Raw genomic sequence first — 17,874 nt, 5'->3', positions numbered from 1 at the left:
GGTGATCTGATAGAGGTGTATAAGGCTTTGAATGGCTTGAGCATGCTCAATGCCGATGGGATTCTTCCTCTTGCTCAGAATAATCACCTGAGAGGGCATAAATTCAAATTGAGGAAGGACGGATGTCGGATAGATGTGCGGAAATTTGCCTTTAGCCAGCGGGCAGTTGGTTTGTGGAATAGACTCCCATCGCTTGTTGTTGAAGTTGATAGCCTAAATAAATTTAAGGCTCAGCTGGACAGGTATTTCGAACGAACGGAGGGGTGAAATGGGAGTAGTGGTTTTTTTTTTTTTTTTTTTTGGCTGATGCTGAATAAGCTTGCTTTCTTGCATCATATGCCTCTACTAATGCTAATGCTAATTCACCTCTGACATTCCCCTCCCTAAATAACTCCTCATGCATGAATGTAGATGCATAATACTCATTTAGTTTGTTAGCCACCTGAGCAGGATCATCAACAGTTGAACCATCAATATCCAGTGGACCAATCTGATTCATCCCTTTCCTTCTAGAGTTTACATAGGTAAAGAACTCTTTGCTGTTTTTCTTTGCATCCCTTGCCAAAGATTTCTCATAATCTGCCTTTGCCTGCCTAATCTCCTTTAGGACTTGGTTACAGACCAGCTTATGTCTATCATAAGCTTCCATATCATCCATTAATTTATATGTATCCCATGCATTTTTCTTCTCTGCCGTATGTCTTATTAGTTCATCTGACATCCATTTAGGTCTATACCTTGAACTATATTTCTTAGTTGGTATGTAAAGCCTAGTAGCTTCCAAGATTAATTCTTTGAATGCTTCCCATTTTGAATTTGCTGTTGGTAACATCATCAGTTAGCCCCACCGTATAGAATTTAAATACAGTCTCAGACCACCGTAGTCGTCTTTACGAAAGCAAAAACCCTTCCCTTTACCCCTGATGGTAGTTACCTCTTTGAGTAAATCCCACTTCCTTGCACTGTGATCACTGCCACCTGGTGGTTTCTTTATCTGCAGGTTCTTAATGCCGAAGAATCACTACTCATAATCAGATCAAGAGTATTACTCCCTCTAGTTGTCTCCTGAACATGCTGATTTAGAAAACAATCATCCAATAAATCCACGAAAGCCTTGCTAGCGTGTCAGTGACCAACCCACAAATTCCAGTCAATATCTGGGAAATTAAAATCCCCCATTATAAGACTCTCTGATTTACTGGCCCACTCTATTTCCCTGTACAGTTTCTTATTATATCATCAGAGTCATTAGACCTATAACACACTCCAACTCTCAATTTTGATTTCCCAATGCTTATGTCACACCAAACTGACTCGATGCTGCACTGTCCACTGGACAGTGCAGTGTCGACTGGCTTCACTTCTTTTTATTTTGTGTTTCTTAACTAATAGCATTACCCCTTCTCCCTTCCTATCCTTCCTGTACACATTGTACTCCCCAAATTCCTGTTCTGCATTCCTAATATCTGTGTGACACCACGTCTCTGATATCCCAATAATATCTGCCTTTGATGTTTTGAGCAGTACCTCAAATTCATCAAATTTATTCACCAAACTCCTAGCATTGGCGTATACGCAAGTATACGTGCACCTGTTCCTATTCTTAGCTACCTTAACACAACCCATGTGTTTATTTGTACCACAGTGACTCCCAGCAGTCTCTGAAATACCCTGCAACTTGTTTTCCACGCTGCTGCTCATTCCAGTAGAAGCAGTGCAAGAATCGCTTTCACCTCTGCCAATGGCTACTGTTATTAATCTATTAGTCCTTGTATCCCCCCAAGCTAGCAGTTTTCCGACCCACCTAACACTGCCTCGATAGCATCAGCAAATATTCTTGCACCCTTTCTATTTAAGTATCCCATCCTTGTAGAAGCAGTCTCTCCTGTTAACAGATACAGACCAGGCTGAAAAAAATTCTACCCCTTGAGCCTCGCACAATCCTTCCAGGGTCGAATTGATCAACAAGGCTCTCATCATATACTCCCTCCTATCGTGTCTGGGCAGAATTGCAGACACTTTCAAATTCAACCCTAATTCACGGCTTTGTTTTTACCATTGACCTGTACTTGTTAAGTAATTCCACTGGTCTCCTACTCTTTATATCATTAGTGCCAACGTGTACAACAATATCACCTTTTATGCCCTTAAAAGATGATATCTGCTCTACAACGTCATAAACCTTTGTCCCTGGTCCTGTTCCACCTATTCTTTTTACATAGCATGTTCACCATTTCCCTGACAATAGAGTCACCAACAACTACTAGTTCCTGTGGGACCAGGGCATTCTGCCTTGGGGGTTGCCACTGTGTTGCGTGATGATCAAGTGCAAGCTCTGCCATTGATGTGGGCAGCTGAGAGCTTGATGGGCCCTCAATTTAGATTCTTCGAGGGCATCCACCCTGTCCTTCAAGCTCTCATATAAGCCCATAACAATGCTGAGTTGCCACCTCATTTCCTCACACTCCTTACATCACGCACACGCAAAGACATCCCCCTTGGCAATATCATGTCTTGTACCTGATTGCTCCACAAACATCAAGCAAGCAGTGCATTTTAAAAGGCTGTGATTCAGAGGGCAACTGCTCTCCCTCAGTTCTCCCCTGAGCCACAGCACTCCCATTAGCTTGAGCCTTTTGCTTTGTTGCTCTGGTCTGAGTCATGATTTCGATTCAATTTCAATAAAATTTCAATTCCAGTACAAAATTATAACCCTAAACTTGTATCCCAATGCAGTTATAACACTATATATCTATATATATTTTTTCAGTATCGAGTATTATCTCCGAGTTCCGATATATAACTTCTGTATCAAGTTATGTATTAATTAATGATGTTACGTTTGTAAAATCTAAGTCGTTATATGTATTTAGTGAAAAAGTACAATTTAATTGACAATGAAGTTTAACAAGATTAATAAATTTTACTGATTAATTGATAATATTATATACTATACTATACTAAGCTAACGCTATCTAGTTCGGGATATAACGTTGTATTGTGTAACAATGGCGGCAAGTTACGAACGGTAAATCTACGGACACTTTAAGTATTAATTATCTTCCAAAATCTCACTGTCTGAATTAAGAATAAACCAAGGATCTTGACTAGGTCTATAAGCTACTTATAGAAAATAATTTAATATAACAATTAGTCAATTAAGCAGCTAAATATAGCAAAAAAACTTTTCGCTCGCCGGAGCTGCAAAACTTTTAAAACAGCAAGTATACATGCACCTGTATACTTGCTGTTTTAAATTTGTTTTAAATGGATTGGATACCCTTACCGATACTAAGTAATAACCTACAAAATCTCTATCTAAGTTAAAATTTAAGCTAAGTAGCATAACTAGGAATATAAAGCTACTCTAGAAAATAAGTTAATAAGCCAATTTAAGTTAATAAAACAGAAAAAATTCTCTATTTTCCGGAGCCATAAAAGCTTCACCTGCACAAGGCTACTCTCATTCCCGAATGGTTTCCATAGACATAGAGAAGGTATTTGATACTGCCTGGCGTCGTGGCATTCTCAGTGACCTTTATGCTCTTTGTCTATGAGGCAACCTGCCTATATTCATTAGGAACATTCTCCAGAATCGTTCGTTCCAAGTTCAATATCACAACTCGCTTTCTGTGACATTTTTAAAGGAGGAAGGAGTAGTAGTAGTGGTGGCATGTGATGCAAGAAAGCAAGTGTATGAGCTTATGCAGCATCAGCCAAAAAAAAAAAAACAAAAAAAAAAACACACACCATTCCCTCCAAATGCCTGTCCAGTTCCTCCTTAAATTTATTTAACCTATCAACTTCCGCAACGACAGATGGAAGTTTGTTCCAGCAATTAACCACCCGCTGGCTAAAGGCAAATTTCCGCACATCTATTCTACATCTGTCTTTTCTTAATTTGAATTTATGCCCCCTTAGGTTGGTAATCTGAACAAGTGGAAGGATCCCATCAGAATTCAGCGTGCTCAACCCATTCAAGGCCACAAGGGTCTGTACTGGGTGCAACCCTTTTTGCCCTTAGAATCGATTCCATCACAAAAGAACTTCCAAATACTGTTCAGACCTACCTTTATGCTGATGATCTCTCTATTTCTTGCCATTCTCAGAACATGAGATCCATTGAACGGTAACTGCAGATATCCCTGAATAAAATTCAAAGGTGGGCAGGCCGACCAGGCTAGCCAGGTGGGTAAAGCACCTGCCTGGCAACCCAAAGGTCGCGGGTTCGAATCCCGCCTCGGGCTTGGATCAAAGTACTGCAAAAACCTTGGGAGGTGCATTATGGCCACAGAAGCCGATGCGCCAACAACTACCAAAAAAAAAAAAAAAAAAAAAAGGTGGGCAGGGTTAAATGGCTATTGTCTATCACAGCAGAAGACTTGCAATTCACTTTTGTAATCATCGGAAAATGCATACAGATCCTGAACTTCAGATGTCAAACTTTATCATTCCAGTCATTAACAACAGATTCTTGGGATTAATACTTGACAGGAAATTAAATTTCCTTGAGCACATTAAATTTGTACATACTTCCTGCCTCAAAAAACTAAACATACTAAGAGCTTTATCTGCCTTGTCTTTGGGAGCGGACTGTACATCTTTGCTGCTTTTATATAGAGCATTGATCAGATCCCTTTTGGATTATGGTGCTCCACTCTATGATTCTGCCCTTAAGACTACACTACAATGGCTGGATCCTATACAGCATAGTGCATCGCGGATTGCACTTGGTGCTTTCAGAACATCTCCTACTCATAGTTTATATATTGAAACTAATGAGCCCCTCTTTACCTCCGCAGAAAAACACTGCTTCTTAAGTATGCAGCCCAAATACAAAGTTTCTGGCAGCATCCTATTGAGCTATACCTCTTTAATCCACCACTGCAAAATCTCTATAGAAACAACCCCATTAAAATAAGACCAGCAGGTTTACGCCTTATTGAATTAACAGAGTTGGAATGTTCCTATTTTCAACAGGCAACAAGTGATGAATTACTCTCAACCACCTTTGACTCCCCCTCTGCAATTAACCTGTGATACTTATTTTCACAACTGGGGAACTCCCCCTCTGCCATTAACCTGTGATACTTATTTTCACAACTGGGGAAAGAATCGCCTACCAATAATCAATGTGAAATAACTCCATGCAAGCCATATTCAAAAATATTCTGATTCTCACATTCAGCCGTTGGAGCAGTGGCAGTATTTCCTTCTAAAATCATTTCGGCTGCTCTTCCAGCTGAGTATAGCAGCTTCTCAGCAGAACTCCATGCAATAAAATTAGCCTTAGAAAACCTGAATCGCTACCCTTCTATAGGGTGGCCACTGAAAGACTGAAGGGTTTGAAAAAGTCATAACTTGTTCATTTTTAATCTTTTTTATTTTCTTTTTTTACAGGTTATAGAGCATCCCTTGGAGATTAAAATATGGCCACTGAAAGACTGACCACCCTTTCAGAATCTTCTGAAGTGATGTTCTGGCAATGCCTAGTTGAGCAGAGCGACGACGGGTAGAGGCAGATGGATCCTCAAGGACACTCTGCCATACAGCTTCCACCGCTGCATCAGTGCGCACAGTGCACTTAGGACCTCTTCCCGGAAGATCGCCGACTGATCCAGTTCTTTCTAACCTGGCGATTAGGTTCCGAATCATGTTATCGCTAGGAGGACTTTAAAATGTTGCCGGCATTTTCTCTGAGTTTCAATAATTGATCTTTCACTGGAATAGAAAAACCGAACGGGTTTTACTCATTGCTGTAAATCATACATAGCCATTTTAATCTCCAAGGGATGCTCTATAACGTGTAAAAAAAGAAAATAAAAAAGATTAAAAATGAACAAGTTATGACTTTTTCAAACCCTTCAGTCTTTCAGTGGCCACTGTGTATAAAATACATAGTATACATGGACTCGCTCAGCTCAATTACAGCAATGCAAAATTCCTCCTACAAGGTCCACCCTGTGTTAAATCAAATCAGAAGTCTCCTGTTGAAAATTGAAGAACGTCATCAATCAGTGACCTTTTGCTGGATCCCAGCACATTCGGGAGATAAAGGGGAACGAACTCGCTGACAAAACTGCTAAAAATCCAACTTTTGATTTAACCTCCGTCCATGTTCCAGCCTCTGACTACAATCACATTGTACAAACAGCATGTCTGGCACAGTGGAAACATCTATGGCACATCCAAACCAATAATAAACTCTACCAGTTGAAACAGCACCCAAAGCTTTGGCACTCTAGCACCAAAACAGTGTGAAGAGAAGAAGTTGTACTTGCATAGGCACGAATAGGACATATGTATGACTCACCTCCATTTACTGACAGGAGAGGATCCTCCTCAGTCTCCACACTGTTCAGCACATTTATCAGTGAAACATATCCTAATTGACTGCCCACAGTATCAATAGGACAAAACATCTGTCCTGTCTTCACTGACAAATCTGCAAGAACTGATGATATTAAAGTATATTATTGGCAACGAAGCAAGTATCAATGAATTTTTCTCTTTTGTGAAAAAAATTATACTTTATTATAAATTCTGAAAGATCTCTGTAATAAAAATGAAGTCATTACAACTGAATTTTGTTTTTTAGCATTTCACTATGAATAGGCACACTATAGCCCCAGATGCACCATTAAACCTCCATAACACACACACACACACACACACACACACACACACACACACACATAGAAATTAGATATACATTGCATTATAATTTAATGTAATTTTAATGCAAAATGTCTATATATGTGTGCACTGTCTGTAAAAAATTTATGAATTCTTAAAATTGTCTTTTGATTTTGTATAAAGTACATTCAACCTGATCTTGAGGAAAAATTGAGCTCTTCATTAAGCCTCATTGCTGTAGAATTGAAGAAATGTTCAGAATCACAGGGACTGATATATTTTCATGTAGATGAAGAGGTAAGTCATTGTGTGATATGTTTCAGCTTATGATATATACATGTTTGGAAGTCAGAGTTTAAGTGCATGGAATGTTTTTATCTGTTGTTAGCTTACTTAATTTTAGATAATGCTTCGTAATACTAACCTTTATTTTATGTATCATTAGTAAATATCATTAGTAAAGTGATTAAAATAAAATTTAATTCTCATTCTGAATACTGATAACAATTAGATCATGAAGTCAATAGATATAATTATTTTCTCTTTTGCTTAAATTATTTTAAATTAATGATAAATTAAATTAAAAAAAAAAGATTTCTGATAAACATGTCTCATTTGCTTTAAATTAGTATGATAAATATATAGTGTCCTTTAACATGTATCTATTGTGTCTGAGAAAAATGCAGACTTGGTTTAAGAAAGCAAAAAATTTTATGTCATGGCCACCATGGGCTTTAATGACTGCAGAAATCCTGTAGATAACTTCTCAATGGATTTCTGTATATAGACACCAGAATTTTATGTTATTCTTCCCTCAAGGTCATGGTTAGTTCATTCACAGAAGTTGATTTAGCTTTCATTTGCTTCCCTAATATATCCCAGAGGTCTGACAACCATTCCAAGTGTCCCTAATCACTCTAAGGATAAAAATGTGTAATTATTTCTGAAACCTTCAGTAATAATAAATTATTGCTTTCTTAACAATGTAATGTAATTTGTATTCCTTACTGTTAATTCTTATTTACTAGAAGTGTTCATTTGGATTAAAGTAAGGGGTTGGCTAAGATGAATTTTCTATAGAACTGCTCTCAGACTGCTATTTGCTGAGTTGTGTTCCATCATTTACTGAGCTCTGTGACTTGGGTATTTTAATGCTTGCATCACCCAACCTCCCATTCTGAGTCTATTGATGTCTTAACTTTTATCGCATCCATGGTTCTACACATGACAGTCAACATTTAATAAGTGGGCCTTGCCAAACCAAAAGGCCAGCAGCATTATGCTAACATCACAGAGCTTTACTGCGAGTACAGTGTAATCTGTTTGTGACCATTCTTCTTCCTGAAATAATTAGGACAAGCATTAACATACTTAAAGTAACGGTGCTTCTTAGCTGCTGTATAGCCAAGATATCCCATCCAGTGCAGTGTCTTAGTGATGGTTGTGGTTCAATAGCTATTGCTATTCTTTGGTTTTTTTGTCTTGTAAGTTTGGTGTTTTTTCAATTTCCATACATTTCAACTACTGATAGGCTCTGAAAATTATCAATGATAAGCTGTCAAGCTTTGAGTGACTACTATCTTCAATTTCGATAATTGATTTAGGTTGATATTCTTTTTCTGAGATTTCACAAATACAGTCGGACCTCTCTTTAACGAACTTCCATATAGCGAAATTTTCTATGTAGCAAACGTTTTTGATTTCCATTTGGTCATTACATTGAAAGTAGTTTCTGTATAACGAAGAAAATTTCTGTATAACAAAGTGATTTCGAGAGACCTGAGTATGCATTGTTTGCACCTCTGGCCTTTAGGCAATAGAGCTGATGCTGTAGAAAGCACAAATTAAGAGCTAAAAGGATTAAGAATTAATCCCTTTAGCTTTAATAGATAAAGGCGTTAATTCCACGAATTAAGAGTTAAACCATTTTACAATTTAACGGTGCCTGTAAAACCCTACAAGAGGAAACTGGTCAACCACAGCAGGATAGAAAAAGATGGAAGGTTCTGGGACCCATTGCTGACCCTGTGCTGGACCTTTGCCCAGCACAGGGTCAGCAATGGCTAAAAAGAAGTAAAACCTATACAACTTACTCTACTATACCGAGAAGTCCTGCTGGTCAGCTGTCCACAGCCATTGGCAAAGATTAAGGCAATATTCCCGATGCCAGCATTGGCTCTGGTCAACCTATTTTCTACCCTAAGAATCCTATTAGAGAATTAGGCTCTCCTAATTCTCTAATAGTGATTTTCCTTTATCTCGGAAATTCATCTGTTGTTTCAAAGAAATGAATCATCCACACTTTCACTAAATTTCACCTGTCTGTTTACATGGTAGCTTCAAGTGGTCCCTAATTTCAGCTTTGTTTTAACTGCTGTGCAAGTAACCTTACAGTGTCTAAGAGGAAATCCTTGAGTGTAGTGTGAAAAAGTGGAAGTGCTTAATAGTGTAGATAGGAGTGTTAAAAAAAGAAATTGCTTTAAAATTTGGTATTCCTGCCGGTAGTGTGTTAACCATTTTGAAAAACTGTTTCAATTTTCAAACTGTTTGAGGAAACGGGACCCAGTCGGAAGCATGTGAAATTGTGCTTTTGGGAAGATGTAGATGAAGCAGTTTTTTAAGTAGATGAAGTTGATTCGACACCAAAACATACCAATATCAGGGTTCTTAATAAAAGAAAAGGCTATGGAGTATGCAACTTTTCTGGGGCACAAAACATTTCAAGCCAGTTCTGGTTGACTGGACAAATTTAAAGAACATCGTGGCTTACTCGAAACAGTTATTTCTGATGGAAGTGGAGTTGCAATCGAAGAATAAACCGTTTCTTCCCATTGGAAAGAAACAGTTTTGAAAAAAATTATAGAGGTTACTAGTCCAAAGATATATTCAACGTTGATGAAACAGGTCTATTTTTTAAATGTTTGCCGAACAAGACACTGACTTTTAAAGGAAATAGTAAAGAGAGAATTACACTCTGTTGCAAATATGGCTGGTAATGAAAAACTGAAGCTTTTGGTAATAGGCAAAAGTAAACAACTCCTATGTTTCAAAGGAGTAAGTAAAGTCATTAGAGTTGGACTACAACAAAAAATCTTGAATGACAAGCGAAATTTTTCAGCAGTGGATTTTAAATTTCGATAGAAAGATGACCAAAGAAAACAGAAAAATCGCTTTGATTGTCGACAACTGCCCTGCCCACTCGGTAATTTCGAAACTTACAGGTGTGAAGCTTGTTTTCTTCCTTCTGAATAATTCGTCTTAACAGCAGCCAGTGCCAAATTTACATATAAGTTAAACAAGCTACAGCTTAGTGCCTCATGTTCCAAGGGGCCTCGCTCCATCTTAAAAAATCCTTTTTTTAATATTGTCACAGGTGAACAGTAAGGGAGAAGGGCCTCATATATGTTATAGCTTAGAATATGTACTACAATTTTAAACAAGAAATTTAAGTTTGTACATTTTGCATTGATTATATTGCTTTGATTATATGGCATTATATTATAGCTTAGGGCCACAACAAGTTTAAATCCAGCCATGACTGCAGACAATGGATCAAGGCATTATCAAGAATTTGAAAATGCACTACCAAAGTTAGTGCATTTTCAAATTCATAAAAAATCATACTGAGAATAGAAACCAACCAACCTATAGATTCTGTTATAGATTTGTGGATGTGCATATCAGAGTTGGCGAAATTGTGAAGTCAAAATTTGACGGAAATAACGATTAAGAATTGTTTCACAAAAGCAGGTTATGCTAATTAACAGCGATAAGAGGGATGAACTACTAGAAGACGTTGAACAATCTTGAAAAGAGTTCCGAGCGAGGGTTGATCAGTGGAGAAATTGTTCTTGACGAATTTTTAGGAGTTGATAATGATGTCATAGTAGCTGAATATCCAAGTGACTCCAACATTTTGGAGTGTATTTAAAGAACTAATGACAATATTGACAATGAGTTGGATGAAAATGAGGGCAATATTAAACATTCCAAACAAGAAACGTTGGCAGCATTTGAAACTTTGCATCGAGGCCTTTAGTGGGAAGAAAATATATCTCAATGGTTAAAGTTTAAACAAATTCGAACATTTTTATGAATGGTGTACAGTAGAATCCAGTGTACAACAAAAAATAACCAAATATTTTACAACATAATTCTTAAAAGTGTACTAATATATTTTGCACATTGTGTACGTAGTCATTTCTTAATATGTATGTATTAATAAATTGTTTTAAAATGTTAGAAAATGTAACCATTCCCACTTATTTCTGATTTATTTCCCATCTTTTACTATATTTTGGAATTTACAGTACTTTTCATTGTTGAAACAGTGAAAAATTCTTTATAATAAATTTTTTCAAGGGAACAATTGATTTTGTTATACAGAGGTCCGACTGTAGTTATATTGACAATGTAGTAACTTATTATGACATATCTTTGAAGGCTAGCTTCTCTTCTTTTTTTTTTTTTTTTTTTTGCTTGTCCTATTCTACTTCTAGTTACTATCTCTTGAGTCTGGTAGGTGAGAACAGCAAAAATAAAACCATTGCTGCCCTTGCCTATCACATGACTAGCATTAGGTGTTCTGGTATATATATCTGTACACTGGTAAAAATAATTAGGGGATTCACAGCATATGCAAATGACATTTGTGTAAATATGATGACATGCATACCTCACAATACTGTTGAAACTAAGTTCTAATCATTGTGTGTCGAAAACGTTCAACACAACTCCAGATTGAAGAGTAATTGCTTCTGATGTATCATGTGGAACATGACACATCAGAAGCAATGACAGCTGAGCACATTTATTGCTGGGTTGTGGGTCTTTAGGCTCTATGGTAGATGGGGAGCCCAGGCACTGAACCAAATAAAACCTGTCATGAATTCTCCTGATAATATAAATCCTTCTTCAGGATCCAACAAGGACCCTACCAGAAAATTATTCCCATCATCCAGATATTTATTCCCATCATTCACCTCAGAAAACTGAAGACATATCAGGTCCAACACGTGATACCTGGCTAATGTAAATTCCACTTTGGAAGCCAACTGACACATTCTACTTGCAAAAAGGCCATAGGGAAAATGTTACCCCTCTTCATCCAGAAGGGTTGGCCGGCTCCCCTAAATCAACCAGACATCTTCATTCTGGCAATTCATAGCAACTAGAAGTGACAATCATTCAGAATAGCTCCTCCAAGCTACATCTGTTGGTGGAATGCTGATTACAGCAACATCTCACAAGACAGTGAACTCATCCCAATGTGTCAGAATGGGATCTTCTTAAAGTGTCTAAAGGTGACACTTCTATGGGAAATCTGTTCTGAATTGAATAGATGGTCTGAATGACAGCTGTAAAATGAATATTTGTGCATAGGAATGGAAATCTAGTACCCACTAGAAATGTGATCCTTACTTTCATTACACTGACTTCTCCTAATTCGATCACTGGGTACTTCCATTTCCCAGTGAGGCCATGTTATACTTAAGCCATTGAGGTGTAAATACCAGAGATATGGACACTGCAAATGATAGATGTCGTGGTGCCCTTTTGTGTGCTCAGTGTGGTGCAAAGGACAACAAAATTAGTGTTTAGCTCTAAATCCCTCATATATTAATTGCCAAAGAAAGCACCTTGCATACTTTTTTGTATACTAGAGGTGAACAAAAAAAAATAAATACAGAGACTTAAAGATGAGTTGAATATACCAAGAGGGCAAGAAAAGTAGTGAAACCAGTAAATAGCAATAAACCAATATATGCTGAAAAGGTTTATGGGATATGTTCTATAATGGCACAAAATAATTGTTTGTGTCCTGATGAAACACCATTGAAACAGTTTTGTTCCCTGACTCTGTCAACAAACTTCACTGAATAATGTACATTGAAAAATGCTTGGATTTTTATCTTTCGTGCTTTGTGTGAACTAAACACTATCCTCACTTAATTGTTAACAGTAGCATCAGATGGATTTTATATATATACACTCGGTGATAACTGAATTATTATCACCCCATCCATAATGGACTTATGTCACATAGCTTTCAGTATAAAAATCTGAACAGCTTTGTATGCTAGAGCAGTGGTAATTTGTATCTGCTCATGCAAGTCAGAGTGATAATGTAGCTGTTAAGGGGTGTAGTAAAGATATAAGAGTTCCAAAAAGGCATGATTGTGGGGCTCACGTGTCGGGTGCTTCCATATCGGAAGTGGAACATCTTGTCAGTTGCTCATAGTCCACTGTGGTTAAGGTGTACAAAGAATGGGGTCAAACAGGTCGAACCACCTCCCGCTAACAGAACTCTAAAGGATTATGCAAGGCGAATGTTTTTGATGAGCGAAGGATGCAGCACTTTGTATGAACACAGCAGCGGCCACTGTGTGACAGTTGACATCGCAATACAATATGAGGACTGCAAGAACAATATCCCAAATGATGTGCCACACACTCAGATCCATGGAGTTCCACAACATGTGACCCAAGAGACACCTCACCCTGATCATCATTGTCGTTGTCGACAGTAAATGCTATGGTGTCAACAATACACTGGTTAGACACTGGAGGACTGGAAATGAGTGCTCTGGTCGGATGAATCCAAATACCTGGTGCAACACACTGACAGGTGCCTTCATGCATGGTGCCTACTATCCAGGCAGATGGTTTCTTAATATGGGGCAAGTTTTGCTGGCAAGAACTAGGATCCCTGGTGTGTATGGACCAACATTTCACTACCACTCCAGGCAGCTCCTAGGAGACCATGTGCACCCTGTCATGTTGCATTTTTTCCCAGACAGAAATGGGATCTTCCAAGATGATAATGCATTGTGTCATCAGGCCTGTGTTCCTCAAACAGATGCTCTGAATGATAGCTGTAAAATGATTGGCCATCTGATTGGCCTCAATTCACTTGACCTCAATCCAATTAAACACCTGTGAGATGTTTTTAAATGGAAAGTAAGGTGTATGGACATGCAACCACCATCTATCCTGACACTGTGGAAAGGCTTGCAGGCAGCATGGCTGCCGATTCCTACAGACACCATTAGACATCTAACGGAGTCTATGCTTAGGCGGCCCCGGGTGCCAAGCGATTGTGACTAAGCGATTTACAGTTCCTTTTTGTTCTTATCGTTAAAAAATCTATTCATTTTATAACAGCTCTCGTAACAAAAGTCCCTGTACAGAGCAAGGAAGGAAAGCCACCTTTCTTTTTTCTCATAGTATATTACTAATACCTACTAATCTTCGCTTAGTCACACCAGGCACTGCTCCTGCCTCCCCGTGGCGGGGCCGGAAATCTTGGCAGAAAAGTCTCTCTGCCAAGGGCTAAAAGGAGCAAAGATGGACTATACCAATACTGACTCTTGCAGGATCAATGCCCCATCACATTCTAGAGAGCAGGAAGATTATACCCCTTCCTTTGCTAAGAGACAAAAGAAGGATACAGACCAGAATATCTGGCCTCATTTCCTCATAATACATTCTTTGACTGACCAGCCAGTCAGCAAGCATTCTCCTTTTCTGATCCAGAAAAGTTTAGAGAATGTCGCTGGCTCACCAAAAATGGTTCGCAGACTAAAATCAGGTGACCTGCTTGTTGAAACAACACAATCCAAACATTCTGACAAGCTACTTAAATTGAAAACACTTGGAGGAACTCCCATAGAAGTGTCACCTCATGCCACCTTAAACTACTCAAAAGGAGTTGTAACAGAATGGGATCTCCTACATGTATCCGAGGAAGAAATTAAACAAGAGCTTTCAGAACAAAATGTTATTCAGGTAAAAAGAATACTAATCAAAAAGGATGGTTCACTACTTCCAACGAAACATTTTACTAACTTTCAACTTGCCAAATCCACCAACATCTGTAAAAGCCGGATACTTGAACTGTCATGTCCGACCGTATATACCGAACCCAATCAGATGTTATAAATGTCAAAAATTTGGGCATTCACAGACAGTATGTCGAGGGACTGCTGTATGTGCTTCATGTGGATCTAAAGACCATATCCATACGGAATGTTCTGCACAAACCTTGCAGTGTCCAAACTGCAAAGGCAACCATTCCACTTACTCCAAAGACTGTGAAACATGGAAAAAAGAAAAAATGATTCAGAAGTATAAAACCGAGCACAAAGTTTCCTACCCTGAGGCAAAGAAACAAATATCACCAATTACAATAACACGCTCATATGCAGCAACTGTCCAACAGCATAAACAGATAACTGCTGTTACCACCACTACCACTTCAGTTCAAACCAACGTTACAGTCCCACCGAACATCTCTATTTCTGATTGGGCTCGCTCAATCCTAGCTCCATCAGCAATATCATCTTCAACCTCAACTTCTAATCAAGCCATAAATACACCTGTTACAATTCCGCCAACAATGCCGTCTATGTCACGGCCAATCATGAATACTAAAAACATAGATAAAGATGACAAACCCCCTGCCCATGATCATATGGATACATGTGAAAAAGAAGCCCCAGAAGAACCAATCGTAGAGATACATGCTGAGGAAGAGATGGAAGTTCGCCCAATCTTCCCCAGAAAAGAGAAAAAGCCTGAGCGATCCAAGCAGACCCCCACTCGTAAAAAGTCAGAGACAAATACAAATACAAAGCCAATATAATGCGCACAATAATACAGTGGAATTGTCAAGGTTTTCGCAGCAACCTGGATGACATTCGCAATCTAGTTGATAAATATCACCCGGTAGGCGTCTGCCTTCAAGAAACTAACCTCACACCACAAATAAATGCAGCAGTAAACCACTACGGTACCTATAGACAAGACCGAAGATTTTCCGGAGGAGCTCATGGTGGAGTTGCAATCTTAATTGATTCCAAAATTCCGTGTAAACGCCTCCAACTACAAACTCTTTTGGAAGCAGTTGCAGTTCGAGTCTCAATACATTTTACTTTCTCACTGGTCTCACTCTACCTTTCCCCAAATCAAGAATTTTCATTTTCAGATTTGGAAGCGTTAGTAGCCCAGCTTCCACCTCCGGTCTGTATTATGGGAGATTTAAATAGTCACCATCCTATGTGGGGATCCCGTCATCAAGACAAACGTGGTAAATTGATTGAGAAATTACTGGAAGAGCAAAATCTCTCTCTCCTTAATACTGGTACTGAGACATACATCCATTTGCCCACTGGAACAGCCTCTGCAATTGACGTATCCATATGTTCACCTGTCCTATACCCATTGATTGAATGGTCAATATTGAAGAATCCACTGAATAGCAACCATTTTCCTGTGATCTGCAAAATACTAACAAATGATGTTGCACATCACGATGGCCACAAAAAAGATGGAGATTCCATAAAGCTGACTGGACTAAATATAAAACAATTGCAGCAATAGATGAACAAATAATCACCACTCAGCCCAAAGAAAAAAAAAGAAAAAAAAAAAAAAAACAACCACTACTCCCATTTCACCCCTCAATTCGTTCAAAATACCTGTCCAGCTGAGCCTTAAATTTGTTTAGGCTATCAACTTCAACAACAAGCGATGGAAGTCTATTCCACAAACCAACTGCCCGCTGGCTAAAGGCAAATTTCCGCACATCTATCCGACATCCGTCCTTCCTCAATTTGAATTTATGCCCTCTCAGGTGATTATTCTGAGCAAGAGGAAGAATTCCATCGGCATTGAGCATGCTCAAGCCATTCAAAGCCTTGTACACCTCTATCAGATCACCTCGGCGATGCCTAGTCTCCAGGCTCTGTAATTTGCAAAACTTAAGCCTTTCTTCGTAAGAGCAACCCTTTGTTCCATTCACTAATCTTGTTGCCCTTCTCTGTACTCGTTCCAGCAGCTCTACATCCTTCTTGAAATGAGGCCTCCAGACCTGTATACAGTACTCAAGGTGTGGCCTGACCAATGCCTTATACAAGGGAATAATCACATCCCTGTCCCTGCTAGAAAAATTCCTGTATATCATTGACAAGACACCATGAGCTACTCTTGCAGCTCGTCTGCACTGCTCAGAGAACTTCATATCTGCCTGCACAATTACCCCCAGGTCCTTTTCATTCTCTACCACTGTCAGCGTAGTACCACAGAGTTGATACGTTGATCTGGGGTTACTGTTTCCCATATGTAGTACTTTACATTTGTCAATGTTAAACTTCATTTGCCACCTCTCAGCCCATTTGCTCAACCTTTCCAGATCCTGTTGCAGCAGCATAGTATCAGTAGTGTCCTTAACAACCCTGCCAACCTTTGTATCGTCTGCAAACTTGGACATTAAGCCTGATACACCATCATCAATATCATTTATAAATACAGAAAACAACAATGGACCCAACACTGAACCCTGAGGAACTCCACTAATAACATTAGTCCACGTTGAGCAGTGTCCATTGATTACCACTCTCTGTCTTCTGCCACTCAACCATCCTTTTATCCATAGCAGCAATTTGCCTCCAATGCCACACTTCTCCAATTTGTGCAGCAGTCTTCCATGCGCAACAGTATCAAAAGCCTTTCTAAGATCCAAATATATAATATCCAAGTTATTCCCTGCATCCAGTTCTTTTGTGACCACATCATAGTATCCAATCAAATTGGTCAGACAAGACCTGCCCTTAACAAAACCATGCTGTGTCTGAGCTATAACTGAATTCTTGTCCAGATGATCCTGCAGTGCTTCTTTAACCAGTGCCTCCATTAATTTTCCTGGAACCGAAGTTAAACTAACAGGTCTATAATTACTTGTGTCAGCCTTTGATCCTCCTTTGTGAATTGGGGTTACATTTGCACATCTCCAGTCCATGGGTACCTCCCCTGAGTCCAAAGAAGCTCTCATAATTATGGCTAGGGGTTTGCTTACTTCCTTTGCTGCCTCCTTTAATATAACTGGATAGATCCCATCCACCCCGGGTGCCTTTTTTATGTTTATCCTCAACAATTTCTCCTCCACTTTCCTCTCAGTTATTAGAAAATCATCTAGCTCACTGCCAATGTTTACTTCACCCACGACATTCCCCTTCCTGAATAACTCCTCATGTGTGAATGTAGATGCAAAATACTCGTTTAGATTGTTAGCCACCTGAGCTGGTGGCTCAGCTGGACAGGTATTTCGAACGAATTGAGGGGTGAAATGGGAGTAGTGGTTGTTTTTTTTTTTTTTTTCTTTTTTTTTCTTTTTTTTTTGGCTGATGCTGAATAAGCTTGCTTTCTTGCATCATATGCCTCTACTAATGCTAATGCTAA

The 17,874-nt window shown here is 38.8% G+C and overlaps 1 protein-coding gene across 2 annotated transcripts in view; it reads left to right on the top strand.

The window, feature by feature from the left end:
• Positions 1-17,874, top strand: part of LOC150084152 (diacylglycerol kinase delta) — a 511,886-nt gene that overhangs the window by 476,230 nt on the left and 17,782 nt on the right. For both annotated transcript variants that reach the window (XM_090375907.1, XM_090375908.1), the window contains exon 27: positions 6,820-6,933. In XM_090375907.1, the coding sequence (XP_090232033.1) occupies positions 6,820-6,933 (114 nt within the window). The remainder of the gene's footprint in view (positions 1-6,819; positions 6,934-17,874) is intronic.

The sequence above is a fragment of the Mastigoproctus giganteus genome, chromosome 6 (assembly GCF_048544385.1).
Source record: "Mastigoproctus giganteus isolate SK-2022 chromosome 6, ASM4854438v1, whole genome shotgun sequence".
Lineage (NCBI taxonomy): Eukaryota > Metazoa > Arthropoda > Arachnida > Uropygi > Thelyphonidae > Mastigoproctus > Mastigoproctus giganteus.
This window is presented reverse-complemented; position numbering and strand designations above follow the sequence as displayed.